At 36.4% G+C, this 21,944-nt stretch overlaps 1 protein-coding gene across 3 annotated transcripts in view; it reads right to left on the reverse strand.

The window, feature by feature from the left end:
* Positions 1 to 2,983: 2,983 nt before the first annotated feature.
* The window catches only part of MYO1B (myosin IB), a 97,395-nt gene continuing 78,434 nt past the window's right edge, over positions 2,984 to 21,944 (reverse strand). The window contains exons 21-30 of one of the 3 annotated variants that reach the window (XM_069860737.1): positions 21,452 to 21,538; positions 20,749 to 20,835; positions 17,942 to 18,028; positions 14,832 to 14,906; positions 14,285 to 14,419; positions 13,278 to 13,384; positions 10,132 to 10,264; positions 8,439 to 8,591; positions 7,398 to 7,525; positions 2,984 to 4,799 (exon numbers count right to left, since the gene is read on the reverse strand). In XM_069860737.1, coding sequence (XP_069716838.1) covers positions 4,676 to 4,799; positions 7,398 to 7,525; positions 8,439 to 8,591; positions 10,132 to 10,264; positions 13,278 to 13,384; positions 14,285 to 14,419; positions 14,832 to 14,906; positions 17,942 to 18,028; positions 20,749 to 20,835; positions 21,452 to 21,538 — 1,116 coding nt within the window. In that variant the 3' untranslated portion in view covers positions 2,984 to 4,675. The remainder of the gene's footprint in view (positions 4,800 to 7,397; positions 7,526 to 8,438; positions 8,592 to 10,131; positions 10,265 to 13,277; positions 13,385 to 14,284; positions 14,420 to 14,831; positions 14,907 to 17,941; positions 18,029 to 20,748; positions 20,836 to 21,451; positions 21,539 to 21,944) is intronic. The other 2 variants (XM_069860738.1, XM_069860739.1) reach the window with 2 other exon arrangements.

Below are 21,944 nucleotides of genomic sequence, written 5' to 3' on the forward strand. Positions count from 1 at the left end.
TGATAACTAGACTAAACTGATATTTGTGTCACAGCTCCAGTCCTTTAACTAGCACTAATTTTTCCATAGACAACTATATAGCCAGACAAGAAATATTGATGTTTCCTTAAAAACAGTAAATTCCTAGGAGCACTCTTTTTCATCTTTGCATTCCAGCTGATTTTTTGAGACTGGCCAATGCAAATCTGCCTCAACCTACATAAAAATGTTTCTACAAAAATTTTAAACAACTGTAAATACACTACAATGCTCTATTCCCCATCAATCTGCTGCAAAAGAACCAAGAGATTCAGTGCTGCTGAATGAGAGTCAGTGTTATTATGCAAGAAAGAATGTTTTTTTCCATGCAGCATATATACAGTGTGCGCTTAAAGCACTGTTCAGTCCTACATATGATGTTTCAGCAGAAAAAAGTGCTGCTCTGCCAGAAAATTCTGGCAATGAAGTGTTTTTATTCCCTAACCTCTCTAGGAGGATACACGCCAGGTAGTCGTAAAATGGAAAGTCTCACTGCAACCGGAAAGGACATGCAAAGGCTGTTCTCTTTGAGGGAGGATTACACTGTCTGAAATAAGTCTCCTGAAACTGCTTAACAGGTCACACAATTTCAGACAGACAGGTCTGTAGTGCAAACTAGCAAATCCTGAGCTGGAATGGCTACAAGGTTGCACTACCTGCCAACAACCTTTAGTTAAGGTTTAACTGGAAGGTCAGGAGACAGTGACAATTATTTTAAACTAGATGATTAAAAGCAGTATCCACAGAATTTTAATCACTTCAAAGGGTTTTACAAACATTGGTAAAGGACTGTGCCTCAATGTCAGAGATAAATGTCTGTGTAAGCTACAAAATACTCCAATATGGATGGAAGCTAGATAGGAGGAAAGTCAGAACTCACCTGTCCATGATGCTAGAGTTAACTTAAAATTCACACTTCTCTGTATTCTTATAAGTTGGTAGCAACCCCATAAAACACTTTCAGTTCTGTCTTTGAAATGCATGCTTGTTGGGAAGGTCTAATGTCCAAAGAAGCACAGACATGTGCTTCCTGCCCATCACCTCCTGCCCATCATTGTCACACTACAGTGCAATTATCTAAAATAAATATGGCCGCTTCCTATAGACTATAGAAAATATTTTTGTTCAGGATTAACAAAATCTTAAGAATTAACAGTGAAAGTTATGCTGATAGGGAAAAACTATCTCATTTCATATTAAAATCTTGAATTGATTCTTCAACTTTTCCCTAGAAGTCTTTGGAAAAATGCTCTCATTTTTGCAATGAAACTAAACCTGGATTAAAACTGAAGCTGCTTTTTCTGATTTTACATTTTAATTTCTTTCTTTCCACAATTTGTACGATGAACAAAAAAATACTTAGATCAGGATACAATTGTTAAGGAATAAAAGAAAGAAAAAGATCACAAGACAAAACCCATAGAATATGATAGGTTTGGAGCCAAGAAAGCTATTTTTTGAAAATCAGGTAGATCTGGCTATTAATACTGTTCTTAGGGAATCCATCCAAATTCTAATATTAGGGAGGTTGACTTTGCAGACTATTCAGAGAAAACAGTATCCAGGAAAGGACTTGTGCTGAGGATTTGCTATGAGCAAGGTTACTGTGAATTACTGAGAAAGACATGATGCCACTTAAGGAGTTGGACTCGATGATCCAGTGGGTCTCTTCCAACCTGGTGATTCTATGATTCTACAGTTCTATGATTCTATGAAAATAAAAATACCTTGTGTCTCCAAGTCACATACCAATGGTGCATATAATTAACCTAAAAAAGAGTCAGCTGCAGTTTTTAGATTTGATGGCAGTAAGGAAGATACAGATATAGAGAAAGTATAGGTCTAGGAACAGAATTTTATTTTCTTCTGGAAAGTATCATGCAACAAATCTCATTCCTTTCAATGATCCTTGCCCAGCTTTCAGATAACAAATTAAAATTTACAAGTAGAAGTATGCGTAAAGTTAGCACCACAGGAATAAGTCTTCTTTTTACAACTCGATTTGATAGAAGGTTATAAAAGAAAACAGAGGAAAAGAAAAAAGCTAGCTGACCTTACATCTTTATTTTCAACATCCTAGATACTCAAATCTAAACATCAAGATACCATATCTAAATATTTCATGTTCAGCTAAACTTGCTCTGCACATTAAGAAATATGTGAGCATCAAATAGTAACTATCACAAAGTACCAGCTAATACGCAAGGTAAAAATTGTAAAGGTACATAAGAAGAAATGAAACAACAGAGATCAAAGTGAGGAATTATGCCCCTCTTCCAGTCTTAAGCTAGTCTTGCTATTGTGATTTGCTGCAAAGATCAAAAAAATAAGAGATGTGTATCACATCTGCATTGGATGGATCAGATCTCCTAATATTATCCTGTAATACCCTAATTTCATGGGCCAAATATCCAGATGCACTTAATCTAAACTCTCCCATTTCCTACCTGCAGGCAATGAGAGGATTACATCAGACATCAAAGGTTTGCTTTCTTTACTTTTATATTAATTTTGAATTAATTAGCCCTTGTGGTTTTTACGGTAAGGTTTTCAAGATACTGAACAGTTTTACAAACCCTCTCATCTTTGACAAGCAGCAGTTCTAATATAGGATTTAGGAGTTTAAAATACCATGTTATTATCTGCTGTCTTCTTAAGGCAATGGAATAATTTGAAGTATCCTAATTTTGCATCATAAATTGATAGTACAATTTCCTTTGTAAGCATCTCTAATTACAACACACATAAAATGAGTGAAATTTTACTAAACAATTAACCTATTAATTAAACCAATATTAACCAATTATTAAAAGAAGGGTTCAAACTAAGACGATAAGGAAGAGGCAACTTTTGGTCATAGTTTGGAAGACACATCTTTCGATTACTCCCACCTTTCTAGGTTATGTGCATGGACTTTTAATAGCAACATTAAGCAACCAGTTTAAACAATTGTCTTGCACCCAGGTTATAGCAAAATAATTTACTTTAATCGAAAAGCAATGTGTGGTATAACCCAAACCAGCTGTTTTTTTCAGACCAATAACAATTAGCATTAGAATATCTATTGTAGCAAAATGCCATTTTAATGCAGAGAGCCAGCGTTAAGGTTAAATTACCCAAAGCAGCCTTCATGGCCGTGAGTGCTACATAACTTTACCACCAGGAGAGCAACAAGACTCTGAACTTTTCTTTATCTTTCCTTTATTCATGCTTGGACTTCCAGCACTGCACATCAGATACCCAGGGTCTTATTCTGTCCTATATCAGACTGCAAAAATACTGTCCTTGAATCAAAAAAATCAAACAGTCACATCCAATAAACCCTTCACTTGAGCAGCTACTTGTATCTAAAAATGCATCTCTCCTTCACGATTGCAATCAGTTACACTGAAAGTTTATAATGCAGCTCTTGATTGTATTTTCTGTGCATGCATTTACATCAGGCACACAAGTTATATAAAATAGTTTGGAGTACAAAAATATGGTTATAACATAGGAGTGCCAAACAGTACAGAACTAGAACAGTTGTATTACTGTAATATCAATTTATATACAGACCCCCAAATTAAGGATTTTTTTTAATTCTAAGTATTCTTCCCATATCGACAACTGTAGTGTACACTTTAAAAACCTGCAAATTAACAACACAAATTTTAAACCCCTACACTGTCTATGCAGTCTGCACCAATCCTCTTTCTTGCACACAGAAATGTACTATAAATATTTTTTCACAAAACGTCATGTATGGTTTATTGCACATTGTACATGCCAATATCTAACAGAAAGGCCCAAACCCTTCACTTTATAACTAACTGCTTAAACACCTAGCAGTTTCTTCTGTTATGAATACTATGGCATTTTTCAGGCTCTAATCTTAACTGATAATTTAAAAGAAAAAAAAAAAGCAGATCAGAAAACATGCCATGAACTGAATTATTTTGTGAAAGAATCAAGCTTCTTTAATTTTACTGATTTCTACTGTATAAAGTAATTAAAAAAATCTGACCTGATGAAAAATATTGTTTCAAAATGTCTGCTTTTTTTAACTATACAATTATGCATATAGATGCTTGTATAATCATGTATTCTTTCTGTTTTGAAGAATTAGATGTTCCTGTGCTGTACTGAGTAAAGATCAAGTTACATAGGTTCTAGTGTTAACTACAGGAGTTAGTGTGTCGGTCTTTTTTCTGCCAGTCTCCCTTCATCTGGCAGTGGCATGGAAGGAGCCCGTCAGAACACCAGAACAGGCAGTATGAAAAGACACTGGGCACATGTGGCCATCAAGCATCAAGGCCATTCATGATTACTGTGAAGCAGATCTCTAGACTAAGAAATATGAGTAATTTACCATTAATATGTGGGTTTACGGTATGCTGCACTAAAATATGACCGCTAAACAAAGAGAATGATTCATGTATGACAGATACATGCCAGCCAGTAAAAATGCTTCACTGGGTAAAAATCTGCATTTTGAGGGTTAAAACTCTGGCATGAATAATAAGATTAAAAAGTCAATTGGTCAAGTGTTTGCCAAGGGTTTCTAAAGCTATTAGCCATTAACAGCGACAGAAAGGGATAAAACCAGCAAAACCAAGCAGATAAAATTGCACTATTACAAAGAAACAAGTCCATGAAAGGGAGTCACCAGCTGCAGTTAAGGCACAGCCACTTCAAGAAGTCGATTGTTTTTTCGCTTGCAAGTTGGGATGTTGCCATTTTTCTGGCTGCCTTGTATGAACTTCACACACACTTTGTCTTGTCTGAACTGGACAAGAAACCTAGGACAAGGAATAAGATACGTTTCAGTTAAAGGTGGAAAAAAACCCCCAAACATGAGGAGCAGAAGTCTTCTGTTTGGTTCTAAGCACCACTCCAAGAGAAGTCACTTTCAGGTATATACTATTAATAAGAGTCAGGGAATAAAATAATAAGCCATAGGTTATGGTAAAGCTTGAGTCTCCTTCAAATAGTATCTCTTATTATTGCATTCTGCCTGTAACTCCGGATCTTTTACAATAATTAGTTTGCTATACCTTTAGAAAGAAAGCAGTTTGAAATAGAATTTCTAATGTACCAGAACTGCAGAGCAAGGGCTATTTCCAACTGTTTCACCATCAGTCCAAAAGGACTTCTCCATTTTCATGGGGGAAGATAAATGCTTCTATAGCAACACCAGGAGCACTTTTTTTTCTAATCTACTCTTAATTTCATAGCTCTAGTATTTTAGTAGCTCTTATATTTCTACTCAGTTAGCCATTACAGCACCCTGCCAGCAAATGGGAAAATTCACTTCATTTGCAGCAGTCTCCACACTTACATATATCCTACAGTCCAGGATAAATTAACCTGTATTTGACTTTTCACTTTTTACTGGAAGAGAAATTTCACTGAATACGGAGAAATGCTTTTGAAAAAAACTGGACCCACCTAGGCTCCTGTGGAGACTTAAACTTCTCACTGATCTGTATAGCAAGATTAAAAGCAATAAACAGAGCAGTACTGCCTTTTGGCTCACATGCAGTAGTTGCTGACCTAAAAAGTCCTTTGTAATACAGCAGATTTTCCCTCTTAGCATCTTTAAGAAGTCCTCCAGTGGAGGCCAAAAACTTTAAAGAATTTGTTCTACAGCCGGAAACCACAAATCAAGCTGATGGGAGAGCTCAGGGGAGGAAATGGCCCCTCCCGCACCAAGCTGCCCTTCAGTCCTGCTTTCCTGCTGCACAACCCAGACACTGAAAATTAACTTTTATGGCACTTCCAGCCATGCAAGCATCTGCAAAACACAAGTAGGTCTTACAGCCATCATCTCTTGTCACCAACGCTGCATTTCCCTAGACCCACTGTTCTAATACTCTACATATAAATGGCACGTCTCTTACTAGACATATCCCTAGATAAACAGCATTTTTACTTATATAAGCTCTCTTCCCAAAAAGTAATGTACAGTAGTCAAAGTAAGGCCACATTTTCACCTCAGTTCCTAGTTCTGCTTGTATCTAAACCCTAGCAGAGAGGCAAGAGTACTGCTTCACCATCGACAGAGATGGAACTGCTAAAAAGGAAGCAAACAACTTGAAATTATTTAGTCTGGATAAACTCAATAGCAATACACGCTTGAACATTTTTAATGTGCAAGACAAGAAACAAAACCACAGTCCAAATGCAAGACTCCCAGAAAGCATACTGTTTTCCAGACCTAGGCAGGCAGGCCAGACAAGTGTTTAAACTTTGTCTTAGTGGTTTATTCCTTTGTAGCCAGCATTACAGAAACTTAGTGGGGACAGCCACAATCTTTTAGAGGCTAAAACCATGCATCCTTGAGCAAATTAAAGCACAACTCGTAGTGGAACAAAGGAAAATAGCCAATGTAATTTTTAAGGGAAGAGCAAGATTAGCCTTTAAATAAACTCTCAAATCTGAACAGATACAAACTGCACTCACCATCATGACTCTAGAAAACAAGCAGAGCGGTGCATCCAGATAAAATGTTCAATTTTTGCCTACAGAAATTTTAGTTCAGTATTGCTAAATGGTTCCAAATTTTCTTCTTTATTCTAATTGAATAAGCCCACCAAATCAGCACAACTGAAATCAGGGAGCACTTCACACAACAGAGTGTACAACAGTGGTGGACTAAGTAAGAGACTCTTCCTCAGCAAGCTTTAGGAATTCACACATAGACACATGCATACACTAACATTTTTATTCCCTAGCTACAAATAATGCAAGTGCAGTCCTTACTTAACACCAGAATAAGAAACTGCATCAAGCTGAAAGAAATACTAATGTGAGATGCAAGGTTTTTATCAAACAAAGCTTTTTAACAATCAAAAACCTGAAAACAACATCAGGTGCTTTAAACACCATCATCAGGAATTTTAGAAATAGTTTTTCACCTTCTCAGAAAAGGAGGTAGAGCTTTATAGACCTACATTACTAGCACCATTATGTGTGTTTGAGGAAGATCTTTTAATTCAGTTTTGGTTGTTTTCACTAGAACTGGGCATCTGCTCTTCACTCTGATGAGCTGATAAACATCTCTTAGGCATATGTGAACTTTTCAGCCACATGCAAAATGATTCTCTCAAATGTAGTATCCCTTAATGATTTCTATTCTGCTTCATAGCCCTGTTTGAAACAACCTTAAGAAAAAATTTTATCTAATGTAAATACAATGATTTTCAAGGAAAGAAGAGTCAAAATGAATACTAGGAATAAGTACACACTGAAAATTGGATCCTTATTTACAAGTATTCTGTCAAGACAAAATAAATATTAGTTGCACAACAGTGTTTTTATTTTTCTAACATTAGATACTTGACTTTTTAGCACGTTGCACTGAAGGAAATGTACTTTTAAGCAAACAAGAAACATACTCATCAGATATCTCAATGTTAAGCTTCTGTTTGGTTTGGCTGAGAGTAGTGCGGTAAAGTTTAGTGGCCATTTCAATAAGGTGATCACTGCTGAGCAGGAAATCTCCTTTACTAGCTGCTTCTGAACCCTGAAACAGAAAGGAAAGTCATTAGGACTACCAAAACCTATAACAAGAAAAATATTAAATACCAGCCAAGCAGGAGGTTTTACAAGGAGTATTCTGTTCACAGTGCAATGAAATGACAGTCTTTTGTCTTGTACTTTAGGTAGGAATGCAGTGCAGTGTACAGGATCAAAATACAATTCACTCTCAAATAAACTACAAACCTGTTGAGAAAGTTAAAACCCTCTTCTGACTCTAAAGGAGGGTCAGATTCATTTGTCCCATAAAACTGTAGAGTTCCTGTATTATTCTTTTGGCTACACTGCAGCAAGCTCACAATATGTTCAGAAAACAGAAACCAGTTACCAGCACCAGTATTATGATAAAGGTAGTATAAAAAGACACTATATAGGATGTTCTTGAAATCCAAGATAGAATACAAACACTAATGATTTCAGCACAGCGATGGTGACAGTGCAGTAAAGCAAATACAGCACTCAACTAAGTTCTTTAGAATGGAGCAACCAAATCAGTGGGGTGCCATAATGTGGATTTCTCAGTATCCCATAAAGACTAGAGAAATATTCTGCTAGTGTGTCAGGAAGAATTATATGAGTAGCTAAAAAGGAAAACACTGCCACAAGGTATCCAAACAAGATTAAAGGCCCGTATTGCAAATGGAAAACTCCAGTCCTGAAGAGCCTACGCTGACAGATGAAGTCTGATTTTCACAATGATGGTTCATAATGCACTAACTGTTCTCATTTGGCTTCAATAATTTTAAACCAAAGTTTTTTACAGATATGGTAAATTTCAACAAACTTCTAAACCTACAGGTTAACCGCTACAATTTAATACCACAAGATAATTAATAAACCATTTTTATATCACTGCATGCAAAACAGTCATACTATTGTATCGTAAAGTGGTAACCAACCTCCTTGAGGTGTACTGCGAAGAAGCCATCATTCTGGGAGCTCATGGATACTTTGGTAACATCTCCCAGCGGAACCTCTGACTTGATAGTCCCAGATTTTTGATCCGCAAGAAGAACATTATTTTTGGTTAACAGGAAAATCCTGGATGTGGCCTGTGAAAATATAAGAACGCAAACCATTATCTACACAAAGAGAGAACTGATCTTACTGAGCACCTACTAAGACTACAAGCATTTCATAGAGTTAATCAGCTTGGCCCACATTAGTAAACACAAACATTTGATGTTCAGTAAAAGCTGCAGATCAGTTAAAATCAGCTCAAATTTATTTATATGTTTGATTATAGATTGAGAAGCTTAGCTCATTTTGGCATATATTCTTAGATATAAACACTTCCTTTAGTTACTAGCTTATAATTACCAAATTCAGAAACTAAAAAACAAGATAACCTCATTTCTAATGCTCTGTCAGCCCCCAGGAAAACCAACTTACCTTTTCAGTGACAGCTAATTCAGGACTCAGCCTCATTATTTACTATTATTAATCACCAATTCTGTGTTGCAGAACAATACAAATCATATAGATACTTTCAGTGTTATGTTCCTCTCCCTTTATCTATTGGAATTATTCTTTAGGAGGATATGCATTCATATTTTCAAATGAAAAATATTCTTAAAGCATGAATGTGGCTCTTAAATTCACCTTAGAAAATAATGACTAAGATAAATGAAAACTGAATCTACATACAGTTGTAAAATTCTCCTGTAAAATTTTCAATAATAAAATCAACTGTTATAATTATGAAGTAGCTACCTTAAGCCCATGGAAGCATAGCTCTTTTTTTTTTTAATCTTGAGAGCTGTAGCCTATGTAAGTACAGGAAAGATATCGTCTTAATTTAATTAGTTTCTTCTAAACCAGAAAATTAACTTGGCATCCACAACAGGCAACCTAATTTCACTCCTACAAATTCATAAATGGCATCTACATCTGAGAAGTTGAGATCTACTATTTCTAATATTTAGACAGTTATGGTGAAAACAATTACATTTACTAAGGAAGGATAATAGTTGCTGTTTTAATAAGTATCATTTAAATGCAAAACAAGTTCTGTGTTGGCAGAATAAAAAAGTACCCAGCATATTTAACAGCTTTATTCAAATGACACAAGAACCTTGTCTCTTCATTCTGATATCAATCAGAAGACAGGCAAAGCTAGCAGAATATGTCACTCAAAATTTTAAAATTTTAAAACATAATAAACTGTGGTAATAAGGAGCTTGAATGACAGTGTGAACCTTGAAAGGTTAATTTTTCTAAATACTTGAAAAGAACAATACTCTTAATGCTTATTTTCTTCCATTGGCAAACAGAAGATCTAAAGTTGGTACAGAGGCTACATTTAGTTGTGAATCAATACAGTCTGTTTCCAGAGGATAAGATGCCATTTTTGTTTGGAAAAGTTGTTGAAAACTACAAAACCAAACAAGCTTTTAGTAATCTTTATGTAAACCGAAAACAGGTGTTTTAAACCACCAGTTTACATAGATCCAACATTATCAGTCTTGCCCTTAGAAAAAAGGACATTTTTTAAAACCCATACTATTAAGTGGCAGAAATTAAGTCTCCCTCTCAGTTTATTTGTAACAAGAATAATAGACCCTTCTGGATGAAGGAATTCCATTTTATTACCTTCCCATTAGCTCTATTGATCTTATTCACAACTTCTGCAATAATGATCTTTTCATCCACAGCATCTTTAAGTTTTCTGTACTTCGGGTTCTTGCTGATTTCCAAGTAAGCCCCTTGGAACGGCTGCCCAACACTGCCCAACAAAAATCAAGAGAAACACAAGTTAAATATGAATCATAGGGAAGAAGCAAACCTCCTGAAACAGCCTTTTTCTGCTTCAGGCTTCGTGGAGCTAGGAGATGCACCAAATACCATTTCCAAAGACTCTATGCTGCCAGAAGCTTCCTTAAAGCTTGAATAAATTCTCTGCCAGGGAAAATCATTTGCTGCTTCATTTTTAGCAAAAAGATACTCTAAACAAGCCAGAAACTCCTACTCACAATTTCTACCTGTTTTAAACAGCAGCATTGCAAACTATTTTGTGATTGTCCAAAGAATAACTAGAACAATACATAACTTGAGGCAAACAGGGCTTTTAACATGGTGTTCATTTATGCAGCAAAATTGTCCTCCATCCTGCTGAGACGAAGTGCAGTGCCCTGAGCTCTACCCCAGGACTCTTCAGGTCAGCACCACTATTCACCCAGTGTGGTGGTGGTGGCATTAATCTGTGCAATACAGGCATACTATGTCAGCTGAAAATAACTTGCGAATTGCTACCGAGTAGCGTGGATTTATTTCCCAGCACTTTATCCAAGGGGAAGGAAGGAATGAGGAGAGGTAAGAAATGGTGTGTGCATTAGACACAGAATCTTGTACACATTAACAGCACAGTGATGGTGAACAGAGAAATCTATCACCAAAGATAGTAATAGGATTTTTTTCCCTGCTCTGAAAACATTTTCCAATTAAATGGGCCAAATTGCTATGGGTATAAGACACAAGAACATCCCTGTGTATGCAATCAATTCTGATCTAAGATCACTCAATAGTCTCTGTGAAAACAGAGGAAATAAAACTTCAGTAGGACCAATGCCTCTGCTCTTCCACAGTATTTCAGAGTGACAGACTCTGAAGAGAGAAGAACTTGCCTTCAAGATCTGCTGTCATTTTTCAAATGTGTACCAGCTCTTTGGCAAGATTTGTTGTGCTTGCGAATCACCTCATCTTTATCAACTTCAAGGTTATACTGTAAGAGCTTTGCTATCAGTTAAGAACTGGTGAGTGCAGCTGCCACTTGCTTTGTTTGGAAGTTACTCTAACTAATCAGTTATTAAATTACAGTCAAAGTACTAAAGGCAAAGCTTTACCGAGACTAGAGCCCAAGAGGAACCAATATATTATGTGGAATAGCACTACCTTAGTATTTGCACCTCTGCACAAAGGGAGATGGGAGAGAAAAGGAAAGTTACTGGCACCTTAGTACTCACAAGTCCCACTCTGTTCTTAAATAACTATATTGCACAAAGAAAATTAGCCATATCCTCTTAATCATTATCATACTAACTAATTGGAAACTTTATACTGTAATTTCCTCCACCCCATGGCCAATTAAAAAAACCCAACAGGAACAAACCAGCTCTGAATACAAGACAAAAAGAGATGGAAATGTTTCTAAATGAATGCAGGGTGTGGAAAGTAATCTAAATTTCTACCATGTTGGAGCTTTGGTGTTTTTGTTTTTATTAATTAGCATTGTGAAACCATAGTCAACAATACAGTCAATTCCCTGTGCAATTCGTCCCTAATCAAGCAATGATGACTTACAAGATAAAACTGAATTGAATTTACAAGTTACTATCATGTATACGACTTGAGAATGTCTCAGATAAAAGTAAATCAGACCTGTGCTTTGCTGCATAATATTTCATTGTTCAGCCTTCGTGTAAAAACCACCAAAACAGGGATATAAATAAAATTCCTTCCTTCCCAAGGAGCTCTACAGTGATCAGATGTACACTGACTCAAAGGAAAAAGTCCTGCTTGCTCCTAGAAAAGTCCAAAGGCAGCATCTTCCTCTACTCCTAGCAGAATAAAAAACCATCCCAAATCAAACAAGGAACAAACCACAAGCTAAGATATAGAACAATTAAAAAAGTGATCTGCTGAAGGGAAGGAAGAGAAACACAGTGAGCCCATCACAGGAAAAAAAGGGAAATGCCGTACTAAAAAAAATGAAACAAAACAAACCCAATAAAACACACAAACAACCAAGCAGAGCTGCCCTCATCGACTCTTGTAGATTCCTGTTCCTCCCTCTACTAAACCTTATTTCTTGCTCTACAGTGCCTTGTTCCTGCTCAGCTCAAACTATGACTTCTAAAAAAAAACTCTCCAGAGATGGACCAGACTTTCATTTTGAAGAAAAACATTATTTCTAAGCTTGTATTGACTTAAAAAGTGCAACTCAACTTCTTTCAAGGACATCAGATCTCTACTTCGTCAGTTTTATTGCGTGCAAAAAAAAGTACATTCCTTAAGTTAAACCAGATACTACTGCACTTTTTCTAGTACTGTTAGCTCTGTAGACAGCAACAACAAGAACTTTTCAGTTTTAAACTCCTCAATAATATGAGAAACCAAAAAATTATTTGCAGAGATTTCACATTTTTAAAAATCTCCAATTAAAAAAAGAAAAAGATTGTAAAATGGAAATAAACTTCTAAGCACTTCTTTTTTTTTTTTTCTTTAAAGTATCCTTTCAAAATGATATATACCAATGTATCTAACTGTCAAATTACCTGATCTTCACATTAGAGCATTATGCTGAATGTACTAAGTTTGAAGATACGATAGCTTCCTGCTGAGCCTCATCTGGGAGTGACAGTGTCACTGACAGCCTTTTGGTTCACTCTGCATTTAACTGGTTGCAAGAACCAGCATGATGGAAACTAGGGGAAAGGGTGAGAGTTACTCCTTTCTACAAGTTCTCCAAACTTTTATGATGTCAACAGGTCATGGGAGGTTAGAACAACAAAACATCATAGGTTCTGGACAGGAATGCTTAGTGGGCTGCAACAACATCTAAGTTAGAAGCAAAATGAGGATTTTCAGGATTATAAAGTAAAATGATTGAGTGACATTGTCAAACAAGTAAAATGCACTTTCCTGCTTCAGACAAAAAGCAAAATCAAGCCTAGTTTCTTAAACCTAGGTAAGGATACTGAATTCATTGTACTCTTAAGCCCAGCAGAATAAGTCATTACCTGGATGGATATAAAGCCTTCTTGTCCTTGAAAAGTTCACTTGCCTCCAGTTTTTCTTCATATATAAGCTTCTGCTGATCTGTGAACTGGTCTCTGTACTTTTTACACTACAAAACATGATATGTTAAACAAACAAAAAATTACCCTTCCAAATCTGATCTGAAGCGGCATTACCACAAATTAATGTTTGCTTATTGCTCAAGATGCAGATTCTTTGTATATTTCTGAAGTGACTCAGCTCCATCCTGCATGCCACTGTAGCACAGTAACAAACAGCAGAGGTGGTTTTCTTCTCATTCATTCTAGGTACTTCTGAGTTAGACCAAAACAATATCTAAAACATCTTATTAAACATGTTGCATTTTAACTTGAGCTTAATCTATCAGACACCAGTCATGGGTAGACTGTGTGAAAAAGGTTCACAGAAACATATATATAGTTCTATGACTGTGGAAGTTTATGTAAGGAGAGAAAAAGAACAAAACACGGCTGAGAGGATGAATTTTGCAGGCTCAGAAAGACAGACTGTTCCTTGACAATTCACAGTAAATGTAGCCCACAGGATCAGTAAAATGTCTCATCAGCACTTATGGACACTCTTGCTGCTCTCTCCATCCAAAGATCCAAATCAAATTTCAGCTAAGCACAGTTCATAAGTAAAAAATTCCACCCAGTACTTCCAATGTTGGTCTAAGTGCTAGTCTCAGTCCTGGCCACGGACACAAATATTATAATCTACCAATTAAGAGGCAACAGGAATGCTGCTTTACTGTTAAGTTCAAAGCTTATGTCAGGAAGCAATCCTCCCTCCCTAGCCCCAAAAATGAGTAAGTAAGACAGTTATACCCCTTGTAGGCCAGAGACAATGATCAAAAGACATGCTTCTTCTGAAGAAATAAAATACCCTGTCTGAACAGGAAGAAAAAATAGGCTATTCGTGAACCACGCAAAACTATTGAAAACCATGTGATGAAGTCCCACACAGACTGGACCAGAAAGTGTCCTACCCTCCACAAATGGAAAATTCTCTTTAGTTCCTTGTGAGTTGAATCCAAGAAAAGGTAAGGCCTCACTGGCCAGTTTTTATCTATTGGTGATAAAGAAGGCATCTTATTCTTGATTTCCAGGAAGTACTTTTGCATCTGTGATAAAATTGAAGCAAGATGTTTTGTTAATGTTTAAATACCAGAGTTATTGAAACAAGCAAGGAAAAGCAGATGCTCTACAATTAAAAGCACAGATACCAAACTGCAACTCTCAGCTTTAATAAACCTGATAATGGATTTTAAAAGCCAGGTATACCAAGAAATGCAGATTTAGATATCATACAAGCATGATAAATGCTTAGTTAGTGCCATTCCCACACTTTCAAAATACTACTACTATCCTTTCTTTACAACATCAGAATATTTAAGCTGTCATTTTTCCACATGCTTAGCTTGGACATTTCCTTCCAAAGACTGCCAAGGCAATAATACAGCTGTCACTTTGGCTAGAAAACAAAAGTTTGAGATGCAGAAAATGCAGATGTGCTTTGATCCAGTTTATACATACAAGTCTCTGAAGGGTAAATTCATAAATTTTTCTTCCAGCATTGGCTCTGAAGAATTTTCTGTACTCTCTACGGACCTGAAAAGTTAAACAAATCCTCAAAGTGAATAGAAAGAATGAATTTGGTTCCACAGGTACTCTCTTAAAAAGCTCTATGGCAAAAAATACTAAAAAAGCATACAAACATGCAAAGTGTTCCCTGAAAAATGAAAACTTCCTGAGTACAGTGGGCCCAGAGGTCAGAAAGTTACCTCAGATAATCTGAGTACAGACACTTGCAAATTCAACAGAAAAGTTTAAATACTTTTCTCTGAAAAGGTAAAGTATTCAAATATTCTTGAATTTACAGCATTAATCCATTTTCACAGGGTTTTGCATAAAATTGGACTGGAAGAAGTATCATCAGTAATACATATTTTATTGTGTCTGAAATGGCACTAAACAGATATTAATTACATAGTTAACTGATGAACTGTTTCTGATTTTTCTCCTTTAAGATTCTTAGTACACAGAGTTCACTATAATAAAAAAGTGACTTTTTTTTCAGAGCAGACTTACGAATGTCTTTTCACATTAGCATTCTTCGTTACAAAAGGAAAATAAGATTCTAATCTTTGATAAGAGCAGAGAATCAACACAAAGATTAGATAATGTCAGCAAGCTTGATATTTGCTCCTACAAATTATTTTTAAAAAAGGGGAAAAAAGTTCAAAAAGTGATCATTGAGAATCATTTTTGCAGGTGATACTGATTTTTTTATGCATGCTTGTAAGTGCAAGTTTCAGAGCACTTGTTTTGCCCTTGGTACTTCTCTCAGTGCTAATTAGTATAGTGCCTAAATTCACCCCCTCAGAAAACCCAGTTCAGAAGTGAGCACAACGGGTTTGCATTTTCACATGAAGCCCAGGCTCGTGTCAAGTTAGCTGAAACATCCCCCAACTTTTTGCAATCTTTGGCACAGCCTGCAACACACCTGTGAGAAGTTTTTAGTAAAACCCAATGAAAACATCATGGGTTTGCATAATTTACCCCAGAGCAAACTTAGTGGTTATAGCTAACTCACTGTTTTGCCATGTTCACTGTAACCAGAAAATAAAGGGAAACCCATAGAGGGAAAAAAAAGTTCACTTGGCTTATCCCAGTGCGCCTTCTGCCCCACACTCAGCATTGTGCATTTTAAGATAAGCCAACATTTTGAAATGAAGAATCTATCACCATTCTCTATGACAGAATTCCACAGATAAGTGGGTTTTCCCTAATTACACATTAAGATGCATCAACTAAATGGACAACACTCAGCTGTCTTCATGCTATGCAAGTAGAGCACAAAATATTTTCCTCTTCACTTTATAAGAAAAATGACTGGAGTTACTATTCACTGATGTTCTATAAGGTTTAGTGCTCTATAATTAGAATACATTCTTCATGTATTATTCAGGCATGGAAATTAACATACTCAAAGCCACTCCAACCACAATCATCCCAAATCTCACCATACTCTCATAGACTCTCCTTAATGATATTGCTTTGTATTACTTTTCATGAACTGTAAGGTGTGTAAATTAATTTGGAACAAAGGGACTAATATACATGCACACTTCCTATTGGCGCTGTAGGGAAGCTGCAAAGCAAGCACTGAGAAGTGCAAGCCATTCCCAAAAAGCCTATGGAAAGTACCATAAATGCTATTAAAATCATACAATAACCCGCCCCCCAATTAATGGTTTAATCTTGATCACTTTTATCAACTTTAAATCTCTGCCTCCATCTATCATGGGTGAAAATGCATTGCCAGCAGACAAATAAGAATTGCCTATGGTAAGAGGTGTATTACATATTGGGATCATAGACCATGTTCTTATTCAGAGAAGTCTGTGCACTTCAGGTGAGACAGAAGTGCTGCTTACGTTATTTAAAAAATACATTGAAAAACCACATTACAGGCAGAAACATATTCTGGCTGTAATGTGCCTTAAAGGCTTCGGATTCATCAGTTTTCATTAAAATGCTGCTGTTTGATATAAAACAGCCTCTGAGTTCTCAGGAGGGACATACTCTTATTTTAGAACTGTAAAAAAAAGACCCACTTTGGCAGGAATACCTAAAGTGTGATTCTGATCTGCAGAATGACTTCTTAAAATGGCTCTTTTGTATTTCCAGCTCTGGCTTCCATTCCATATATTGCACTGGATTTTTCATATACACAATATGCATAGATTATATACAATTACATGTTTTGTAACTATTTTTCCCATTTCATCATTTTTAGAATAAGTATGAGAACATGACAGCTGGGTTTTAATCTGCATTATCAAGCAGATTATACCTGTTATACCTCTGTAGTCTATAACATTCCTATCAGCAAATCAGATTTCTGCAGTTCTTCAGGACTGCATCTGTAAAACTATGTTTGAAAACTGTGTAATGTAAATCACTTGGTCACAGACCTGAAAACTCTCAAGATACTATTTTCACAGTCTACTTACACAGCAGAACTACATTTTTCCAGATTACAAATATGTTTTCTTTTGCCAACCAGTATTTGAAAGCAAGGGGCAGAAAACAGGACTCCTCTAAGTCTCTATTTTTCTGGGATTTCATGGCTGCCACCAACTACATGCAATGCCATGCCATGAAAAGGCTCAGTGGAAGCAGCATTATCATTAGCTGTACACCACGCCCTTGACACCAGGATCAGGTGTCTAACATAAGCAGCAGTGAGAGTCAAACAGCTCCACCCAACTTCCCATTCAAACAAGCAGAGGTCACAATAAGAAAATACATCTTGTAATCTTTTTGGACAGGTTCTTTGCCAATGTGGGTCAGGTTTGTAAGTCAACAACCATAATACAGAAGCTTTAATCTGACATTTGTCTTTCACTTGAAACTGAAATTTCTGAGTTGACAAAAACCACTGATACCTAAATATTGCTGTAAGTGAGGCATTTTCAGCTCTTGAACTTTTCAGTAAATTCCATGACAAAATTAAGCAAAGTAATTCTGTGCAAAAATCATCCCTACAAGTGAGCCCAGATGACCACTTGTTTAAGGGTTAGTAAGATGCCACGCTTTATTAAGTTCATTTTGACAGACAGGAGTGTTTGAGAAAGTACCTTCAATCCAAGCCAGTAAGCCCAAATGACTGCAACAGCATGCTTACGCCTAGCCTCCTCCTTCAAGCGTTTCAATTCCCTTCGAGCCTAAAAGGTTTAGATAGTGAACAAAAGAGACAGCCCGATGCAGATAGCATAACGACCAGAAAAAGCCGTCTCTCAAACACAACAGCCAACTCACAATCAAGATATGGAAAGATGGAAGAACAGCATTTAACCTTTAAAATCCAACACGTGTCAGTGTGAACCAGTGTGAAGCCACAGAGGAGATGGAAAAAGCCTCCACTGCTGCTTAAGTGGCATGTACAGATAAAAACTTTGTCAGGCCTGTTATTCGCTATCAGTGTTTCCATCTTCTCATCTCTGCACACCTCACAATCCATGGTAACTATCTCGTAACTTGATTCTAATGGAGAACTTTGCCTGCAGTTGCGTGATCAAATTGATGCATATGAAAATCAAGACTTCCTAAAATCTCACTATCTACTAACTTCTTCCACTGCCAAGTGTCCGGGCAGAACAGAATCAACTCTGAAACTCCGTATGTAATGATGAGTTACTGGCACTGTACTGCCAGCATTTATTCTGGAGGCTATTTTTTTTATTTTGATCTTTCTGAACTTAAAAGAAATTCTCCAGCCTGGCAAATTATATCTGTCTTTATGGAATGAAGGGGTAAATCCCTCAAACCTAGCGCCTTCCTTACGTACAAAGAGATGGGCACCTACTGACATTTAATCAATCATCTCCATTTTAGGAAAATAATTTGCAAAGTATTCTAACCACAAAGGCACGTGTGGGCAACTTAACATAATCTTGCATTTTCAGAGCTGCCAGTACATTTGTTATTCAGTTATCTGATGATAAAAGTCAAGTAAGATGAAGAGTTCCAGTATTATAGGATCAGCAGCTCTAGCAATATATCTGCAGTTATCAAGTCATATGCTGTCAAAGAAAGCTGCACAACAGCAGTTCCAGCCTGTGCCAGTTACATTTTCCCAATGTATCTAGAAAGGTTAATTTGCATTAGATCCAGGCTCTTATAAAGAATCCGTTTTCACTCATCTGCCTGGAACAAAAGGTCCTACTATACAGCACTGTACAAACAAGGACTCTGAAAAGCTAAGTATTTGTCTCTCTTGTGAAAAGGAAGGAAACAGAGTCCTTGAGGTCTGTAGCTTTTTTTTTCCTTGGTAAAAGCAAGCAGTTTCTGAAGATAACATTCAAAAACTTTTGTCTTAAATACTCTCTTAAGAAAAGATAAAACATCACACCAATAGCAAGTTTTATCTTTTAGGAGATACTCTTTTTCTAATCTTAATTCAACTTAGATCATTATCTTTAGACTTAACATATATTATTATATTTAGATTATTTATATTTAAGGAATAAGGAAACGAATTTTCATTAAGTTCCTGTAAACCAATTATAAAAATAACTACTAAAACATGTTAAAAATTACCCAAATCTACAAAAAATTTAAATGAGGATCTCTATCACACATAACGCTACTGCACTGCTTTCTGTATGTGTCCTTTTTAATTCTAGAGACCATATTTAGCCTAGGAAGGTAAATATCACTTCTGCAGTACGGAGCAATTTTTTGGTGAAAGGAACTCTGGTTAAAAATAAAATAAATTATCAAGGTGTTGCATTTAAACAAACATAGAGGAAACAGTGCGTCTGTCAAATTACATAGCTACCTAGATACCAAGCCAGAACTGAAAAGATGCAGTCTCTCTAGCATGGGGCAAATTTTGTACAAGTTTGTTTGGATTCCCAGAGCTGCCATTTCATTAGAAATCTAATAGATTTATATCTAAATACCAAAGGTCAAACTCAGCATTATAGAATCACAGAACGATATATATACTCCAGATGTAATTTGAGTACATTTCTCCATCTAGGTGGCAAGGTGTTCAGCAACACCCCACCACCACCCCTCCACCTAAATAATAACTGGAAGATGTTATAAATCTAAAGTATTTGCTTAATGCAGTTTTCACCTAAGTTATGAATTTATTAATCGAAACCAATAAATTTTTGGCCTCTCATTTCAAACGTACACATAACTTACAACTGCAGGCTCAGGGTAAGCAAGAATCTTTCAGTGGGACTTTGCATCTGAAAACAAACAGCTGATACTGGAATTCCTGGGATTTTTCTGGGGCTGTGAGTTTAGAATTGCAAACTAACATCATTTTCTGCTAAAAGATCAGGTCATAAAACCATGCTTTGTATTTACTGAAATTTTCTCACTGGTTCAAATCACAGCCGGAGAACCAATTAAACTAATTAAAATTTAGTAAAACTTAATTGTGTTTTTTCAAACTTTTCAAAGAACTTCCCAACTGCCCAGAGTGCAGAATATACAGCCTGGTGAAAACCTCAATTGTATCAGTAATACAGTATCACTGAAAGCACTTGTTGGGGGAGGGAAAACACATCAAAACACCCCAACCTTTCCTCCCCTCTGCAAATCATGCTTTGCATATTTACACATAGTTAAATGCATTTTGTAATTTGAGAATACTGCAGTCTAGTAGGTTTTCATCCAGTCTAACGGCTTTTGTTAGTGCAAATGACTACTTGGCTCCATGCAAAGAATCTCCTACTCTACAAAAAAATGGCATACAGAACGTCGTCAGATGTATTAAGCGTGGCTTGAATGAAAATGGAAGGAATCAATGATCATGCTCTACTGTTTTGAAGTCAATCGTTATTAGTCATTAATTGACACATTACTACTGTTTAAATGTTGATATTGTTGGGTAATGAAGGGGGCACGTGATATGTGCATGAAGTACCTTATATCCAAGCCAGTAAGCCCAAATAACAGCAATAGCATGTTTATTTCTAGCCTCCTCCTTCAGCCGTCTCAGTTCCCTTCGCGCCTGTGATGCATTTGAAAATGGGATATAGAAAAGCTTAGGAGAGAAAAGGTTACTGCAAGTTCCCAATGGTGCGAGAAAGAAAGAAAGAAGGAAAGAAGGAAGGAAAGAAGGAAGGAAAGAAGGAAGGAAAGAAGGAAGGAAAGAAGGAAGGAAAGAAGGAAGGAAAGAAGGAAGGAAAGAAGGAAGGAAAGAAGGAAGGAAAGAAGGAAAGAAAGAAGGAAAGAAAGAAGGAAAGAAAGAAGGAAAGAAAGAAGGAAAGAAAGAAGGAAAGAAGGAAAGAAGGAAAGAAAGAAAGAAAGAAAGAAAGAAAGAAAGAAAGAAAGAAAGAAAGAAAGAAAGAAAGAAAGAAAGAAAGAAAGAAAGAAAGAAAGAAAGAAAGAAAGAAAGAAAGAAAGAAAGAAAGAAAGAAAGAAAGAAACCATTCACTACAAACAGCAAATATTAAAGCGTGTCCCAGCTTCCCAGACTGCACCAGCTAAAACATGTTAGCAGCAAAAAGAAACACAAAATCAGTAGTTTAAGCTACCAAAAATATTCCCAGATAACTTTATCCTGAAGGGTCTTCCTCATTCTATGTAGAGACAATTATGTGCACAATTTGTTGCCATTTTCTTACCTGGGTGCCGTGCCAATACGCAGCAATTGTTGTGGCAGCCTCATTACAACGCTTCTGATGCTTAAGTTCCCGAAGAAGTTTCCGAGCCTGTAAACAATTTAAAACATAATTTTATTCAAATACTTATAATTTCTTAATGATTTTAAACTAAGGCATTGCAACCTGTAAATCTAGGCAAAATCAATGTTTCCAAATCCTCATGCAAATAAATCGATAAATACTACACAGACTAACATTTCCCGTTCCAGGGAGGATTCTGTGCACAAGTGAGGGAAGTTCAAAGGACCTTAATTTTCTCGTTTTCTTAGACCAATGTCTAGTTTTCTCCTATATCTGCTGTATCACCCAAGATATCTATATGTCTGTCTGTACAATAGCAACAATACTTTTCCTCCACACAGGATGTCTTGTCCATTTAGACTGCAATAAAGAATCAATCACAAGTAAATTGCCTGGCTGCAGGTCCCACTTAAGGTTGCTGTAATACTATGCT

This window comes from Phaenicophaeus curvirostris, chromosome 7 (genome assembly GCF_032191515.1).
Source record: "Phaenicophaeus curvirostris isolate KB17595 chromosome 7, BPBGC_Pcur_1.0, whole genome shotgun sequence".
Lineage (NCBI taxonomy): Eukaryota > Metazoa > Chordata > Aves > Cuculiformes > Cuculidae > Phaenicophaeus > Phaenicophaeus curvirostris.